At 38.2% G+C, this 17,601-nt stretch overlaps 1 protein-coding gene across 1 annotated transcript in view; it reads right to left on the bottom strand.

Moving 5' to 3' along the window:
- COL13A1 (collagen type XIII alpha 1 chain) overlaps positions 1-17,601 on the bottom strand; it is a 250,216-nt gene that overhangs the window by 167,640 nt on the left and 64,975 nt on the right. The window contains exons 5-7 of the mRNA XM_073596695.1: positions 16,037-16,072; positions 11,504-11,530; positions 10,097-10,132 (exon numbers count right to left, since the gene is read on the bottom strand). Of these exons, the coding sequence (XP_073452796.1) occupies positions 10,097-10,132; positions 11,504-11,530; positions 16,037-16,072 (99 nt within the window). The remainder of the gene's footprint in view (positions 1-10,096; positions 10,133-11,503; positions 11,531-16,036; positions 16,073-17,601) is intronic.

Here is a 17,601-nt window from a genome sequence, read left to right as displayed (position 1 = left end):
ATAAAATAAGGGTTTAATATAATTTTAATCTTTTTGCAGCTTTGGATGGGGTCTGGAATAGTTAGATCTTTTTGTTATTTATCATTGTCTGTGACACTGATGGTAAGATTTACTCTCTCTAATTTTCAGTACAAAAAGTAAAAACAAAATGGTATGGTCATTGCCAGAATAGAAGGCGGGGGGGGGGGGGGATTTTCCAGTGGTGACACCTCTTCTAACCACAACTGCCAAAGCTAGAATTTGCCCTCACTTTGTTGTGTATCTGGGACAGGAAATGAACAAAAATTTTCCTGATGGGCACACAAAAATAAAAGCTGAAAAGACTCTAGTCCTTCCTACTCTGTCCAAAACTAAAAAAGACATTTACTAGAATTCCACTTGAAAAGCTTTTCCTTCCCTTTGTCTAATTGCATGTTCCCTACCATAAGCACATTGACGAACTCTAGGTGACAACTACAAGCACTATAAAAAGCAATGCTTTGTTTCTGTAACTTATATTAGTGGAACCTTTGTTATCATCACTTCCTTGTCCTGCAATTTTATTAGAATTATAACCTCCTGTCCTGAAGGGTCAGCCCAGCAATGACAGCAGGGACAATGAAATAAATATAATTACCAGAAAATAATTACATCGAATAGTGTAAATGGAATGTTTTGTAAAACATGAAGTCTAGCCAAACATGGGTGTAATACATTCTGTCTTGTCATATCTGATTTATTTTGCTGAGGAAGTGGGAGAAGTCGCAAGTGTTTTGTTTTACCTTTAAAAAGGGCAGGTCGTGTTCCAAGACACTGTCTGAGAATTTCTATTTCCTGTTGGCTATCAGTTGTAGGGATCTCAGTACATGCATTACATCGCTGTGTAACTGTACCAACATTGCAAATGCTGCTGGCAAAACAATAAGTCAACAGCTTCCAGGTGTGCACACTACCTTGAGAACAGAGAGAGAGAGAGAGAGTGTGTACCAGCTTTCCCATGACAAGGTGTCCAGTATATAATGATTTTTAGACACAATTTTCTGGCCTAGACTAATATGTTTGTATAAGACTTTTACCCACAGAGCATCATGATATATGTGTTCGCAGGAGTCCGGCTTTAAAGTGGAAGTTCACCCTAAAACTAAAACCTTTAAATCTACTTGCATCCAAAATCCAAGACTAACCTATGGCGCATGGCGCAGCCCCGATCTAGATTAAGAGCCGATAATGCGGCTCTTTACCCATGTGGTCAGCTGTGTCCAATCACAGCTGATTACATGTAAACAAGGAAATGCCAGTTATTGGCTTTCCTCCCCTCACACTGACAACGTGTGAGGTGAAGTTAGCCAATCAGCGGTAATACCTCACAGGGAAGACCTGCACAGATAATGTAAGGTACCTGGTAGGAGAGCCTGACTGTAGGAGAAGACCTCTCATACAACGCTGGTTCAGGAGCCACTGGAGTGGGAACAGTGGTCTCCTGAGCGCAGTGGGGTAGGAGTGCCTGTATAGTCTCTGATGTGGAGGCAGAGATCCCTCCTGGGATGGCAGGGCTGCAGGTGAGTGGAGACTGGAACAGCAGTAACTTGACTCACTGGGTTGCAGGTGAGAGGAGACTGGAACGGCAGCAGGCTTGACACACTGGATGGCTGAGTTGCAGGTGAGAGAAGACTGGAACGGCAGCAGGCTTGACACGCAGGAGGGAGAGATCACTGAAGCTGAAGCTGAAGGTGCAACAGCAAGTGAACAGTAGGCACAAGCAGAGTCAGACAGTCCGGGTCGGCAGGTAGCTGGCACAGGTAATAACGGCAGGCGAGGCAGAGTCGGTAAACAGGCAGGGTTCGGCAACGGTAGCAAATACAGACAGAAGAGTAGTCAGACAAGCCGGATCGGGATTGGAGCAGGTCGGATGGTCAAACAAGCTGGGTCAAGATCAGGTAGCAGACAATCAGGATACGGGTAAACAGATTCACAGAGCTGAGACGAAGCAGCGATGTTCTCATGGAACAGGGGAACTTTTATGTGCTAAAATGGCGCCAAACCGAGCGCCGCGCTGATGCACAGCAGTTTGATGCCGTGTCCGAACGGAAGCGCGCCGGCGCATAGGCGAATGCAAGTGCCCTGGACTGGTGCTGGTAGATCCCTGACAGATAATCAGGGCACTGATTATCAGTGCCCTGATTATCATTGCATCCCCAACAGTGCCCATTAGTGATGCCAGTCAGAACTTATTTTTCTGTTTTATCCCGGGGTACCCCAGGCCTTTCATAAACCTAGTCATGTTTGTCACTCTGAATTTTTAATTGTAAAGCCAACAATTTACTTGTTATGAATATTGTTAACGCTTACATATTGTTTATACTGTTTAAAGATCAATTATCTTAGTTTATAAGAGGAGTTTCTGTTATATTTCAGGATGTGAGTAAAAAATGTGCTCCATCAGTAAATTTTCCATGTTTTGTCAGTAAGAAAAGTAATTAGGGGTCAACAGGGGTCATAAGCATTAGAATGGCCAATAAATGGGGTTTGGTATTTAATATGTGCAACCCCCCATACTATTAAAGGCTGAGTTTGAAGCAGCCATTTGTCAGTGTGAGTTGAAAGTAGTTTAGGGAGAGGTGACAGTCTATGTAGGACGAGATAGTTGTTATACGGTGCTATACTGTGGTGTATTGCACCAAATTACTGTGGTTTATAGTGTAATTGAGGCGATTCAGTTCGCATTTGCAGCGCTTTACAAATCATTCATTCATTCATTCATTCACATATTCTTGCCCCCCCCACCTTATGTTTTCAGTTCAGAGGCCCAACAGTCCTTAAGATCTTTTGTGTGTGTCAACAACAACTGTAGTTGCTGCTTAGCTGCTGTCAAAATGTTTCCACAGCTCAACCACAGCTGCAAAAGTTCTAATGTTTGATGCAGGGTAAATGCTTTGTTGCACCTCAGAGTTTGCAACTCCCGTACTCACAAATATTTGTGACTATTGTTTCTCAGATAATACACTCTATTTCAAGATAAAATCTGCCTTGTCTCTTCCTATTAAATTACCACATAATCAAGCTACTTACATACTATTCAGTCACTGTACAAATGTGTGGCTTTTGTCTCTAAATGAGGGTGCATATCTGCTGGGAGTAAAGATGGCCAAAAAGTTAGAGGGGTTTTTAAACTAGGCAACAGGGGGGAGGGTCCAGAGGTACAGATAGTCAGTGTGGAACATATTCCAGAGGGTAGTATTGGGGGCATTAGTGGTAGGTTGACTAAAGCACATAAACCTAAGTATAGTAACAAGTTCTAGTTGCAATCTTGGAACACCCAATAAAAGGATAGTATGTTACTGGTCTAAACTACATGGCATGTTCACCAATGCCAGGAGCCTGACGGACAAGACGAGTGAACTAGAGATACTGTTGTACGAGGAGGATTTGGATTTTGTGGGAATTTCAGAGATCTGGTTCAACAGCTCTCATGATTGACTGGCAACCATTCAAGGTTATACCCTTTATCGCAGGGATAGAGAAGGTAAAAAAGGGGAGGGGTATGTCTATATATCAAGAATAATGTACAAGTGAATGTGAGAGAAGACATCACTAAGGGAGCTAGGGAGGAGGTGGAATCCTTATGGGTAGAGCTCCATAGGGATGAAGCTAAGGGGAAAATAATACTGGGAGTATGCTTTAGGCCCCCTAACCTGAGGGAAGAGGGGGAGACGGACCTCCTATCACAATTTTGGATAGCAGCAAGGATGGGAAGTGTTATCATAATGGGGGATTTTAATTATCTAGACATAGGACAATTTCATGGGTCAGATGGTAGATGCACCAACTAGGAATAAAGGGTTACTAGATCTACTGATTACCAACAATATAGGCCTGATTACGGATGTGAAAATACAGAGCAATTTAGGAAACAGCAATCACAGGTCAATTGGCTTTAGTATAATTCACACAAATAGGAAATATAAGGGGAATACAAAGACACTGAATTTCAAAAGAGCCAGCTTCCCTATACTATGAACCTTGCTAGAAGGCATAAATGGGGATAAAATCTTAGGAACAAAGAACCCAGCGCCGTTTCTTCATACGAGTGCCGTGAGGTCACGCGGCTCCGGCCAGTCTGCCGAGCCAGAGTCTGCCACCCGGAAAGGAAGAGGGGCGAACATGGATGTGGCCTACAGCGGAGATGGCGCGGGCTTCTTTTGCAAGTAAGTGTCACATAATGTGCCAGCATGCAATGTATACTAGCACATTATGCTTTTAGTTTGCAGGGGCAAAGGAAGGAAGTAAAACCCATCAGGATTTACTTCCTCTTTAATTAAAATCCAAGAATATATTGATTTAAAAGTACTGATTAATGAAAGCTGCAGAAAAGAAAATGAGTTGTTTCTGACACCAATTAATTCAGCTTTACATTTTATTTTAAGGGGGAAAAATAAATAAATCTGATTGGTCACAATGAGCACCACCTATTTTTTTCTTATTTTTCATGTTTCAGAAATATATATATATATATTGTTACCTAGTACAATATTTATAAACACCCTTCTTTTTTCTACATTTTCCCCAAACAGCATTATCCAGAACGCTACCATATTCTGTTGGTTCTTTATGCAAGCCATCTGAACACTTCCCATCCTCCAAATGTCTTAGGATGGCAGTGCTGTGCAAAACAAATCACTAGACCATCTCATAATGCACACACTTCTAGTCTCAGTCTGCTGTACAGTAGGGCACAGAAAATTACTATAGAGACATGAGTCGTTAAATTATGCTAACAGTATTTCTAAATACATTAAGTGATTCTATAATATATTTATAATACAATAAGTTTTTTTTATTTGCCTGGAGTTCTGCTTTAAATCTCTTAAAACTGACAGCTCTTTCAGCTCCCAGTGGACAGCAGGTGGCGCTCCTGGCTGAGTCCCCAATTATTGTGTGAATGAGTACAAGCCCTTTAATGCATTTAACAAATCTCATGTTAGAAATATTCTCTTCTGTGTGAAACTGAAAATTAGACTATACTTCTGGAATTTGGTTCTGCTCTGGCTATTAATGATTTCCGAAATCTACACAAAGTTGATTGTGAAGTTGGATGTCCTCATAAAACACCTCAGCAGACCCTGTAAATTCTGTTATTTTTCTAATACAGAGCCCACTGTGTGTTAATGGCTTTGTTTGAAGCCGGATGGACAGGCTTGCAGAGGTGTCTAGGAGAAGAATGATTTCATTCACAGCTGTTGCCTGAACCTAGGTAACCAACGCTCAAAATTCTCGTAAATGGCAGAATGTGGGACATTTGGGTTGTTACTAGAAGATTCTGAGTGCAGCACACTGCAAGGAAATTACAGAACGCCAAATATGAATTTATAATGGGATTTTTATGTATTATAGGTCGGTTCATTATAGGGTAATAAATAGAGAAGTTCAACAGCCATAATTATTTATTGCAAGACCAGAACTCTGACATCATCCCAGCAGTGGGACCTCTGTTAAATAGTAAAGGACATTCAACATTAAACAGACCGAAATTTTGGAACTATATAGCTTTGCTAATTTTAGGCCATTTACCATTGCAATATTTCAAACCTCATATATTGTAACTCTAACAAGGTCATTCATTTAAGATCCTATAAGCCTTAGGTCAGCAACAGGTTGAATAGGATCTACCTGTCGATCACAGCCATATGATGTTCAGTTGTGGCAATGACAGCTCTTCAACCTTTGTGGTCCTCTCAGGTAATGACACCTCTCCAGCCTATGTTGTCATTTATGGCAGTGACGCCTCTTCAGTGTATGTCATAATTTGTGGCAACAGTGGTTCTCCATAACATAAAAAATTGCAGTGCTGAAAAATTTGATGATGTGAGAACAAAAAATCAAAATAGTTAATTTTAGTGTCTTATACAAGCTGGGTATGTAAAAATGGGTGTAAATAATGAATCGATCAATGAATCACCCAAATGCACCTCCACCAAAAGTAAAAATTTCCTCCTTACCAGAAACAGTGAACTCTAAATTCTAACAGTCAAAGGCGCTGTATGTAAATCCAAAATGGAAATCCATTTCCTCTTAAGTTGATAAAAGTGCAATGCTAATAACTCACAATAAAGAAAATAAAATCCAGCATGTGTATACAAATGTTGGTCCCAATGTCGTCAACTCTTGACGAAACCTGTAGGGCGTAGTCCATGCATGTGACATCACCACACACGTTGAAACCACAAGGTGGTTGGATCGGACCAACATTTGTATAGACATGCTGGATTTTATCTTCTTTATTTTGAGTTATTAGCATTGCTTTATTTTAATAAACAAGTCATACAGTTTTACACTATGTGGATATTTTCTAGTTAACCTTTATGTACATCATGATGGAGTTATCCTTAATATAAACTATCATACCACCTTTATCAACTTAAGAGGAGAGAAATACTGGATTTCCATTTTGGATTTACAGTCTTTAATAAGTGGAAATTTGACTTTTTGTTCTCTTGTATGAGACACTACAATGAACTATTTTGTTGCACGGGACTAACTTTTCTTATTTTTTATTTATTTTATCACATCAGCAAATTTTTCAGCACAGCAATTTTTTATGTTATGTTTGCTATTCATAAATTCATCCTATTGTGTTGTTGCCAGCAGCTTGAATGTTCTACCAGCTCAATACTTTTTGTTTATTTTCTAACAATGGTTCTCCAGCCTATATGGTCATCTGCATCAATCACACCCCTCTAGAATATGTGGCAGCAACATGGCTTCAGCAAAGCCAGATTTTAATTATGTCACTCTCCCCAAGACAATCTTTCTTGTGAGGCTCCTTGGGCCTTAGATAAATGTAAATTAAATTAGGTAGATGTAGTGGCAAAATTGCATGTACTTACCGCAAGTCTATAATACAGTGTTTAAAATACATTCCAAATGCCATGTTATATTGCTGGTGATTTAGTCCTTTGGCACGCCCATCTACACTCCCATGTTCATGCTGTGAAGCTCAAGTTTTCTTTAAACCTCCCCTAGTTTTTTTAAATGAGCTTTGCTAGGATATCTTCTTAAAAAAAACAAACAAAAAAAAAAACGAGCTGCACCCTGGTTATCTTTGTTCTCTTCCAAGTTGTTCATGTAGATCGCCACCTCTCCAGGGTTGTCTACCCCTGACATAAGCAATTTCATGTTCCACTGTACTTATCTGGAGTTTTGCAGGGATAAGGGTTCAGGTTTAATCCAGCAGGTTTGAAATTTGTGATCCTGGTAAATTACTGTGGAACTGGGTCAGAACTAATTATTTGTAACCATAATGCACCTCCAGTCCTTTCAGCTGGCTGAGAAGTGCCAATGAGGGGGGATTTTCAAAAAGCCAGCCTCCTCATTATAAAAGGGGAGATTATAGCAGCCATATCGACACTGTGCACAGGAAGTTTTGCTCATAAACTGCATAGGGAGAGAATAATGTATGGCTTGTAGTCATTAGCAAGCTTGTTAAAGTAGAAAAAAACACTGATTGTCATGTACGTAACAAAATGCTCCTATAGAATTAGGAGGTGGGAAGGGATTTTCCTTTTTCATTCTTTGTTACATCTTAATGTTGTGGATGTCTGTGGATGTTGCTGTCTCTTTTGAGCCTGTCCCTGTCTGCATTCTTTTGACTGCAATTGTTTTTTCACAGATGTTTCTTTTAAATGGTGCAGTGATGGAATATGCTTGGGCAAAGCGCATCAGCACAGAAGCTACTTAGTTTACTTTGGGACAGCATGTGACAGGGTGACTTACAGACAAGAGATTGTGGGAGATAGGGACAGAACATTGCCACCCTATAGCACCAAGTGCCCAAACAAGGACCATTATATCAGTATCACCGGCTGTTATTTTTTAATGAAAGCTAGTGGTTCAGATTAAAAATGAATTACCATGTTAGTGATTGGGTTTACTTTTACTTTAAAAGACTTTTCTTGAATTTTTTTTTTGCAGCACTGGTGTACATTTTTGTATCTGTCGCAAACAACTAATGTATAGTTAACTCTTCAGTTGTCAACACACTGGCTACTTTTTTACTATTAATTGTTTTTTGTTATTATCATTTTTACTTTGGGGTAATTAGAGCACATGAGCAGTTGTTGCTGGCAGTCTGTTCAAAAGCTGCCATTTTTTTGTAGTACCTCATTGCATCATTTGAAAATAATGTAAAAACACTGTGGGCCCAAAGCACCACACAACCTCACCCTAGATGCCCTGCTGGCCCTGCTTTATCCCCATATACAATTTTTTGGTGAATATGTTAGATTTGGTAAAAATTAGTCAGCAGCAGGACACCATGAGGTTGATTTACTAAAGGCAAATAGACTATGCACTTTGCAAAGTGCAGTTGCTCCAGAGCTTATCAAATGAAGTAAAGATTCACTTTGCAAAGAATACCCAATCACGTGCAAGGAGAAAAATTAAAGGAATTTTTGCTTGAACATCATTGGATGATAGAAGTCAGCAGAGTTTCTGCTCATTTACTAAGCTCTGGAGCAACTGCACTTTGCAAAGTGCAGAGTCTATTTGCCTTTAGTAAATCAACCCCTATGTGAACATGACAAGGTTGAACAAACTAAAAAGTGAAAACACAAACAAGGCAGGTGTTTTGCTACACTACTACATATAGAAATTCAAGTGTATCATCTTAGAGACACTTCCGAAAAAAATTGACCTGCAGCAGAAAATACGAAAAAGGTGTGGTCTGTGCAATAAACATTCAACAAATACAATCTGTAAGCTGCTCAAACACAAGGCAGGTTTTCTTGACAACAACGTCATTCAACTTTTAAACAAAATAGTCTATCCATTCAAGTTCATTTCAATTCATTCCATTCCTAATACATATATATACATATCTGTGAAACTATAAAAAATGTTGAATATTCTAAATGCATTACCTGTACACCATTTGCTCCCCCTGCAAAAGCCTGGGGAAAAAAGCTTCCATGGCTACCTGTGCCTCATCCTTTCCTGTTGCTAACACACTATAGACTTTGGTAGTACACTGCGCATGCATGGGGATTTGAATGAACTCCAGTAATGCTGGGGTCGAGTTTTCAACCACTACAGTGTACTAGCAATAGGGCAGGACACAAATGACCATAGGTGTTTTTCAGCCAGGCTTCTGGGGAGGTGCAAATGACCTACAGGTATTTTAGTTTTTTTTATTACCTCCTGGGGCCACTTGACTGCATAGGTTATTTTCTTTAAATGTGAAATGAATCTATAAGTGCTAAGAAAACATGCGAGTCTGAGTGTACCAGAGGTCTGCATTCTGAGAGCCATCCTGCAGCAAAGTCCATCATTCCTCGCAGGCTAGGCTGGTGAAAATCAAGCACCCCCTTAGGCCCATTTTACATGGGGTGGACACCAGAAGCAGATCCCCTGCTCAGCAGGGGATCTCTCCACTGATCCCCACTGAGCAGGCGGATGACAGGTCTGGGTCCACTCCACTAATGCAGAGTGGGCACGGGCACAGCCCGCTGTTCTCTATTGGGCTCATGTCTTTGGCAAATTGGCCACTTTAACCATATTTTCAAGACAACACACACAGGCTTAAATATAGACACAAATTCTATTATAGACACAAAGTCTATCTCTTTGGGATTGCTAAAGTATTCTGTAAAGCAGTGAGACCAGGGCCAAATGTTGAGACAGCAGATACAGAGAGTTCTCCCCCCAAAAAATGAAGGCTTCAGCTCTTTTTGGAGTTAAGGTGGTTGAATTTTAGGAAAAGGATAGGAGGGGAAGGAGAAGAAAAAGGAAAGGTGTGAGAAGGTGGAAATTATAACAGCAGCAGTGTTTGGTCTTTCCTTAATTAGATGCCTTTTTGAAGCCAGTTATTACTAAGAGGTTATTAGCCCATAGCTTACATACAAAAACACATACTCATCAGGGCTACCAACCTTCTACTTTTTACTGGCATGAAAAAAAAATTACTGACAAGGCATGATTTTTACTTGCATCATTTATTATTAGAGAAGATCACTAAGTACCTATAAAAAAGTACTACACATTTATAATATTTCCGATCACAAAAACACTTATTCACTTACTAACAATATTTCCATAATGCTAAAGTCATTATACTAGTACTTACCATATCTCCTTTTTCACCTTTTTGCCCTGGATGGCCCTACAATACCAAGAAAATAACAGAATTAAGCAGGACTGATGCAGTGACTGAGGATCATAACTATATGTGGAAATATGTGGATTATTTTTTCATCTCAACATTTTAATTATTTTGGCGTATGAATAACTAAGCATAGTTTTAACAGGTGACTTATACTCAGGTAAGTGTTGTTGATATATATGGAGAGTCTATGGAACAGTTTACATGTGTAGAGGTTACGACAATGTTATTTGCCACATAAAATATTCTTGAGGCTGATTTACTAGAGTTAAGAATATTCAGACAATAAATTTTGTGAATATTCACATAAATTCTTCAATCATATAAATATCAAATTTTCATTTACTTATTTTAACTGCACATAAATAGGTATTCAAAGTAAACATGATTGGATACTTGAAGTGAATATTACACAATACATTGTGTGAAGGTTTTTAACTTTTTTTGTACATCAGGCCATTTGAATCTGTGATCAATTATGCATGCAAACATTGTTTAATTTGAAGAGCCAAAAGATTAGAACGATGACGGCAGGACTAAAATGTGCAAATAGCATGAAATGGCGGTTCTCTGTAAAACCATTTTAGTATAGTCTCACTCCAATCAGTGGCTGCAATCATCAAATCAGATTAAAGAATCAGGTTCTACAAATCTCAAGGTTACCCAATGAATCACTCTTAATAAATATTTTTGTTTATTTTAGCCTACTGAATACTCCCGGCCACTCTGCGACTTCTTTGTGACCTTGTCACTTGAGTTATTGAGTGAATTACGAGGCGTACTTATGGCGTAACAAATTACAGTTGAGAGCTGCAGAAAGGTATAAAATGGTTTGTTAAAATAAGAAGATTTATTGTTAAACAGGAATTACCGAAAAGGACTATACCGGCAATGCACCCAACTGGTAGCATAATATGCCATTCAATTTGTTTAAATTTTGCATTTGCACATTTATGCTCCGTTGTTTGTTTCATGCATAGAGTGAAAGGGTCAATATGGTTTAAGTAAAAGAGAAAATATGCTGAAAAATTTGACACAGTTATCCTAAAAGCAGCCATGCAAACAGTTTTAGAACATGGTTAGAATTTTTCCCAACAAACTAACTTCAGAGCATATGATGCCACAGTTATAGTGCTAATTCTGGAAAGGAATGCCATACTCACTTAGTGACCCCACACTACAGGTGACATTTTTTGGATACTCAATACTAGCAGCAATAACCTTGAAGGCATATGTTTCCATCATAAAGGTATCTTAGAAAGGTGGGAATTTTAGGAAAAATAATTCCCACTGTATGAAGCTATTGCTGCCACAATTGACTAATTTCATATCCTACAGACTGAAAAACTGGCTAAGTAATGAGACACTTACTGACTTGCCGTCTAATCCTATTGGGCCCTGAAATACAAATAGAAGATGCTTATGAAAGGTTATAGATGTCATTATTAGCCACCATATACATGGTGATTGAGTTCTGTTGTGTACCCAGAAGATGTCACAAGATTATCACATTGTACAAAAAGCACAGACACAATTTAAAAAAAAAATCAGAACCTTCTTCTTCAGCAAAATGTAGATATTGTTGGCTTAGTGCAAAAAAAATAGTAACAAATAGCACTGGCATTCTGTATACCATTCTTTGCATACATTACATAATATTAGATTACAAGACACTTGCTTTTAGGATTCACATTCTGAAATATTTCATAGACTCGTGCAAAACTAAATTAATTTAAAAATATGAACTGTACATAATAGTCACTTAGAAGGAAGGAAAAAAAGATTACTAATAATGCCACCGATACAGGGTGGCATGCATTACACAAACCACATATCGTTAATAAATTATGAACACACAATACAACTAATACAAATTGTACATGCTCTTTGTCCATGAGTTTGAAAGAGCATTCTGTAAATCAACATCAATAAATGTATTTTTAGGTTCACACATAAATCTGACAAAAGGTCAGTTAACATATACTAGAAAAAGTATATGTAACATAAAAGCTATGTAAGGTAAAAGTTCACAATTAGTGACTGGATTAGTAATTGTAAATTTAATAGCACATACAGTTTATATCTTATTTACAATATTATTTATATATGAGGTTTAGCTGTGGCGTTACATAGCAATAATACTAATTTATAAAGATGGAACCAATGTGTCTGTATTGACTATATGTATAGTGTCCACAAATTTCAAATACAAAATTTCAATAATTTGATTGGGCCTATCTAAATTTTAACTAAGAATGGCCATTTCTCGAATTCTGTAAAAAAGTAAGAGATCCGTGAGGTTGTAAATTTCTTCTATGGTTCTCTGTGAGGTCACGTGTTGTATAATTTAATGTTTTTGTTTTCAAATTAAGCTGAGGTCTCCAAACTATAGCCCTCTAGTTGTTCAGGAACTACAATTACCATCATGCCTAGTCATGTCTGTGAATGTCAGAGTTTTACAATGCCTCATGGGACGCGTAGTTCCACAACAGCTGGAGGGCCATAGTTTGGAGATTCCGGTTCTAGAGTATAAAAAAACCAATGAAACAGTTGGTATTGTATTAAAAACTATGACTTCAATCATTTTCTTTATAGTTTAAAAGAAGAAACAAAAAAAATGGCACCCATGCATGTGCAAAATAAAAAGAAAATACTTCTAAATATGAACTAAATTTCAAAATGAATTTTCAGTAAAAAATTAAAATCAATGCACAGTAGTAGATTTTGTAATTTATGGCTTTAAAAGGCAGGGCCATGGTACATGCTCCTGATGCCCATCTAGCAGCACCCACTTGGTTCTGGAAGAGTGTATTCACCAAAATAGTTTAACACACACACAATCATGTTTATCGTCGTTTATCATCGCTTTGTGTTGCATTGCATTCCCTTGAAAGTTGCCCGCAGTTTAAGCCTGATGCCGTATACACATTGACTTCATTGCTCACCCGGCTGGCAGAGCATTTGGAACATGGCTTGGATGTCACATCATATCACTGAATTTGTTTCTGCATTTAGCAACTGTGTATACTTCCAAGATGTTTAAAAATGCCCACTGATATGAGCAGAGACACTTTATTTTCCTTCAATATATATAGTTACATTAAATGCTTGCCGACCGGCTCACACCGATATACTTCGGCAGAAGGGCACGTACAGGCATATTAACTTACCTGTACATTGCCCTTTAAGAAGCAGCTTGCGCGCGCGTGCCGCGAGCTCCGTGACTGTAATCACGGGTCCCGCAGACTTGATGTCCGCGGGGATACCCGCGATCATCTCACGGAGCGGAAGAACCGGGAAATGCTGATGTAAACAAGCATTTCTCTGTTCTGCCTAGTGACAAGATACTGATCACCGCTCCCTGTAATCAGGAGCGGTGATCAGTGTCGTGTCACACATAGCCCAGCCCCCCCACAGTTAGAATCACTCCCTAGGACACTTAACCCCTACAGCGCCCCCAAGTGGTTAACCCCTTCACTGCCAGTCACATTTACACAGTAATCGATGCATTTTTAATCGCACTGATGGCTGTATAAATGTGAATAGTCCCAAAATAGTGCCAAAAGTGTCCGATCTGTCCGTCATAATGTCGCAGTCACGATAAAAGTCACTGATCGCTGCCATTACTGGTAAAAAAAAAAAAATATGAATAAAAATGCCATAAAACTATCCCCTATTTTGTAGACGCTATAACTTTTGCGCAAACCAATTAATAAATGCTTATTGCAATTTTTTTACCAAAAATATGTAGAAGAATAGGTATCGGCCTAAACTGAGGAAAAAAAAGGTTTTTTTATATATTTTTGGGGGATATTTATTATAGAAAAAAGTAAAAAATAATGCTTTTTTTTTTAAAATTGTCACTATTTTTTTGTTTATAGCGCAAAAAATAAAAACCGCAGAGGTGATCAAATACCACCAAAAAAAAGCTCTATTTGTGGGGAAAAAAGGACATCAATTTTGTTTGGGAGCCATGTCGCACGTGCAATTGTCAGTTAAACCGACGCAGTGCCGAATCGCAAAAAGTGCTCTTATCTTTTGCCAGCCAAATGGTCCGGGGCTGAAGTGGTTAAGATAATACAGTATACCAAAGTTTACGTTATTCAGTAGGAAGCTGTTCCCCTTCTTTACTTCATATTAAATTTGACAAATCTCTCAGGAAAAAAAAATGTTAAATTCTAGCTGTATAGACATAAAGGAAAAATACATCTGTGAAGTGAACATAAAATGATACATAGTAATGACAATAAAGTTCATACCACAATAATGCAAGTTGCAGCTCCCAGCCACTACTTATCGTTATAAGGGCTTATTTACACTTGCTTCAACTTCAACACACATTAAAGTTCCTACTGCTTCAACATGCTTTTTTTTAATGTATTTTTTATGCTTCAATGATGCTTTTTTGAAGCTTTAATGAAGCTTGACAGATGCCTTGTGTGTGTGCTGAGGCCCAGTGGACCCCCGGCTCAGTGGTGTGCTCTCTCAGCATATCCCCATCTCCTTAGTCTCCCTGTTCAGCGCTGGTACCCTCATTCAGTAGATCCCCAGCTTATTGGTACTTTCACTCAGCAGATCCCCTGCTCAGTTGTACCCCCAACTGTGTTGATTCCTCCACTTAGTAGTACTCCCAGCTTTGCTGATCCACGGCTCAGTAGTAACCCCCCGTTCTGCTGATCCCCCCGCTCAGTAGTAACCCTCAGCTCTGCTGAACCCCCAGTTCTCTGTCTCTGGTCCCTGCTCACCTTCCGCTATAGCATTCTCACGTTGCACACCATGTTTTCCGTCTGCTAGTTGCTCTGCTCCAGTCCGAAACTCGCTCACCTTCCTGCTGCTCCACACTGCACACCAGATGTGACATCTGCACCAGACACTTCCAGAATATATACACATAAATCGGAAGTGACTGCTTATGACTTCTTTCTGGTTTCGATTGTTGGTCTCTTAGTGCATCCTGGGATATCTCATATCTGCAAAACCTTCAAAACAAATTGAAGCTAAAGCTGAATAAAAGCCTCCTAAAAGCTGTAGATGCTGTAAGTGAGCTTTGTCATAGACTTCTATGGAGGCTTTGAAGACACTCTGAAGCACCATAAAAGCGACATGGGGTATCATTTTTGAAGCAAAGCAAACACAACATATGAACAGGACTGTAAACCAACCATTTAATTTAGTGACAGGGGCTTTGATTGGCATTCAGAGTGCTTTAAAAAAGTGCATCCAATGCCACATTTTGAAGCAAGTGTAAACAAGCCCTTATTGCAAGTTGCAACCCATCAGCTGCTACTTAGAGTTTATTGAACGCTATGGGAAGGATCTTCCGTGTACACGTTTGGGTGAACATACTACAATAGCAACATATTGGGGTTAATTGCTAAATGAACAGCCTCTCTTGTTTTAGTTGAAGTGAATGTTAGAAAATAAGGACCTGTGTTAAATGTAAATAGCCAATTATGTGCCTTTTAACCATGATTGGAACTTCAAAGTGACCCTAGGTTCACATTATTTATCAACATTTACTTTGCTAAGAGAACTTACACCATTCAAAGTAAACAAAAAAACTTTGCTAAGGGATCAGCCTTTACTACTTTAGTAAATCGATCCACTCTTAAGTGTTCTTGTTGTAAGTATCACTGACCACTAGAGGGCTTCAAACTTTAAAAAGAACTCATGAATATTGTGAAAATCATTCTAAACAGTTACAAATAGATCTGTTTTACTACTCAAAATCAAAACCATTTGCTTACTTAATCATTAAATAAGTGACCACACTAAAATTCCTAAAATGATTATTTTTAAATAGAATTCTTCAGAATCCACCATATATTATATGGAAAAGAAAACAGTGAAATGTATGCAGACATTTCCAACTCCAACCATTTAATGTTTAGTTGCTTGACTTACAGGAAATCCAGGAAAACCTCGTGTTCCAGGCTGACCCTGAGGGAAAACAGAAATTTTTAGGATTGATATCTCGAACACAGCTAATATTCATTTATAACTTAAAAAAAACATGTATTTGTATACATAAATGTTATTACTCATATTTGAGTCTGTGTTAATGTAATTCATATTTTTATTGTTTTATTTGGTGATATTTTAACCAGCTTGTCATGTGACCAGGCTGTTATGTTTTTAAAGAAGGGGCATGGTTTAAAGCATGAGTGCTGAACCTGTGGCCCTCCAGCTGTTGCAGAACTACAAGTCCCATGAGGCATTGCAAGGCTGACACAAGCATGATTCCCAAAAGCAGTGGCATGATGGGAATTGTAGTTCTGCAATAGCTGGAGGGCCACAGGTTGAGCACCCATGGTTTAAAGCATAGTCCCACATATTTAACAGTTTAGTTGTAATAAGGCAAGACAGCACAATAAAATGTTTTGTAAGCAACATGTTTTACCTTTGGAAATGAGAAATTGTATTTATTTATTGAACCTTTTACTGGTATTTATATGGAGCTGACAATTGACACAGAGTTTTATATACTGTACATTCCCATAAGTCTCTGCCATCAAGGTGCTTACAAAGGTCCCCATTTCACATGCATACACATAACAGGGCCAGTTTAGACAGAAGCCATTAAACCCACCAAAACATTTTTGTATTTATACAATTAAAAAGGGTAAGGTTAGAAGTAATTAGGTTTACCACAATTACATTGCTGTATTAATAATTAATCCTGCAATATATTCTCAATTCCAACTTTTTGGGTCCATAGCTGGTAAAAAAAATTCTCAAAATATATGAAAATAAAAAGTAAAAAATGGTAGGATATGTAAGTGCCAAACTAACTAACTAGATGTTCAATTAAAGATTTTATGAACAAATCAAATGGTAAATAATGGGAAAAAATGGAGAAACAAAAAGGCAAGCCAACTAGCCTAAACGTTTACAAAAAAAGATCTTAGATTAGCTTATAAGACCATTAAATTACACTTTTTTAAACATTTCTTTTAATTTGTTTTGTTGATTTCATGCATATTTAATGAGAGGAAATTAGGATCTTGCAAAACAATTTCTGATACAAGCCACTTCTACTTAGCAGGGTTTGGTCAGATTTCAGAAATCTTTTCTAATTACACCAGTTTTTGATTTATTTTTTTGAATATTTTTTTCTTTAAATACGCTGCTTCTATTTTGTGTTTTAAAAATAAAGCGTCAATACAGTGCTCATTACATACAGGAGTAATATAATGGAGAATAACGGAGTATGCAGCCAAGAAAAGCAGCATGCCAAACCAATAAAGAATAAATCATTTTAAATCTGCACCTAGTCAATATATGAATTCAGTTAAGAAAAAAATAATATTTGCACATACTTTATTCAAATTATATCGAAACCCAAGAACATCTAATATATTGTGGTTTAGCAGTTCTTAGGCCCCTTTCACACAACTGTGCTTCGGTTTGGCCGCATTGTGGGTGCAGTGCAGAGTACTTGCTGCAGTATTTGTGTGGATTAACCACGG

The sequence above is a fragment of the Aquarana catesbeiana genome, linkage group LG08 (assembly GCF_042186555.1).
Source record: "Aquarana catesbeiana isolate 2022-GZ linkage group LG08, ASM4218655v1, whole genome shotgun sequence".
In the NCBI taxonomy this organism is placed as follows: Eukaryota; Metazoa; Chordata; class Amphibia; order Anura; family Ranidae; genus Aquarana; species Aquarana catesbeiana.
This window is presented reverse-complemented; position numbering and strand designations above follow the sequence as displayed.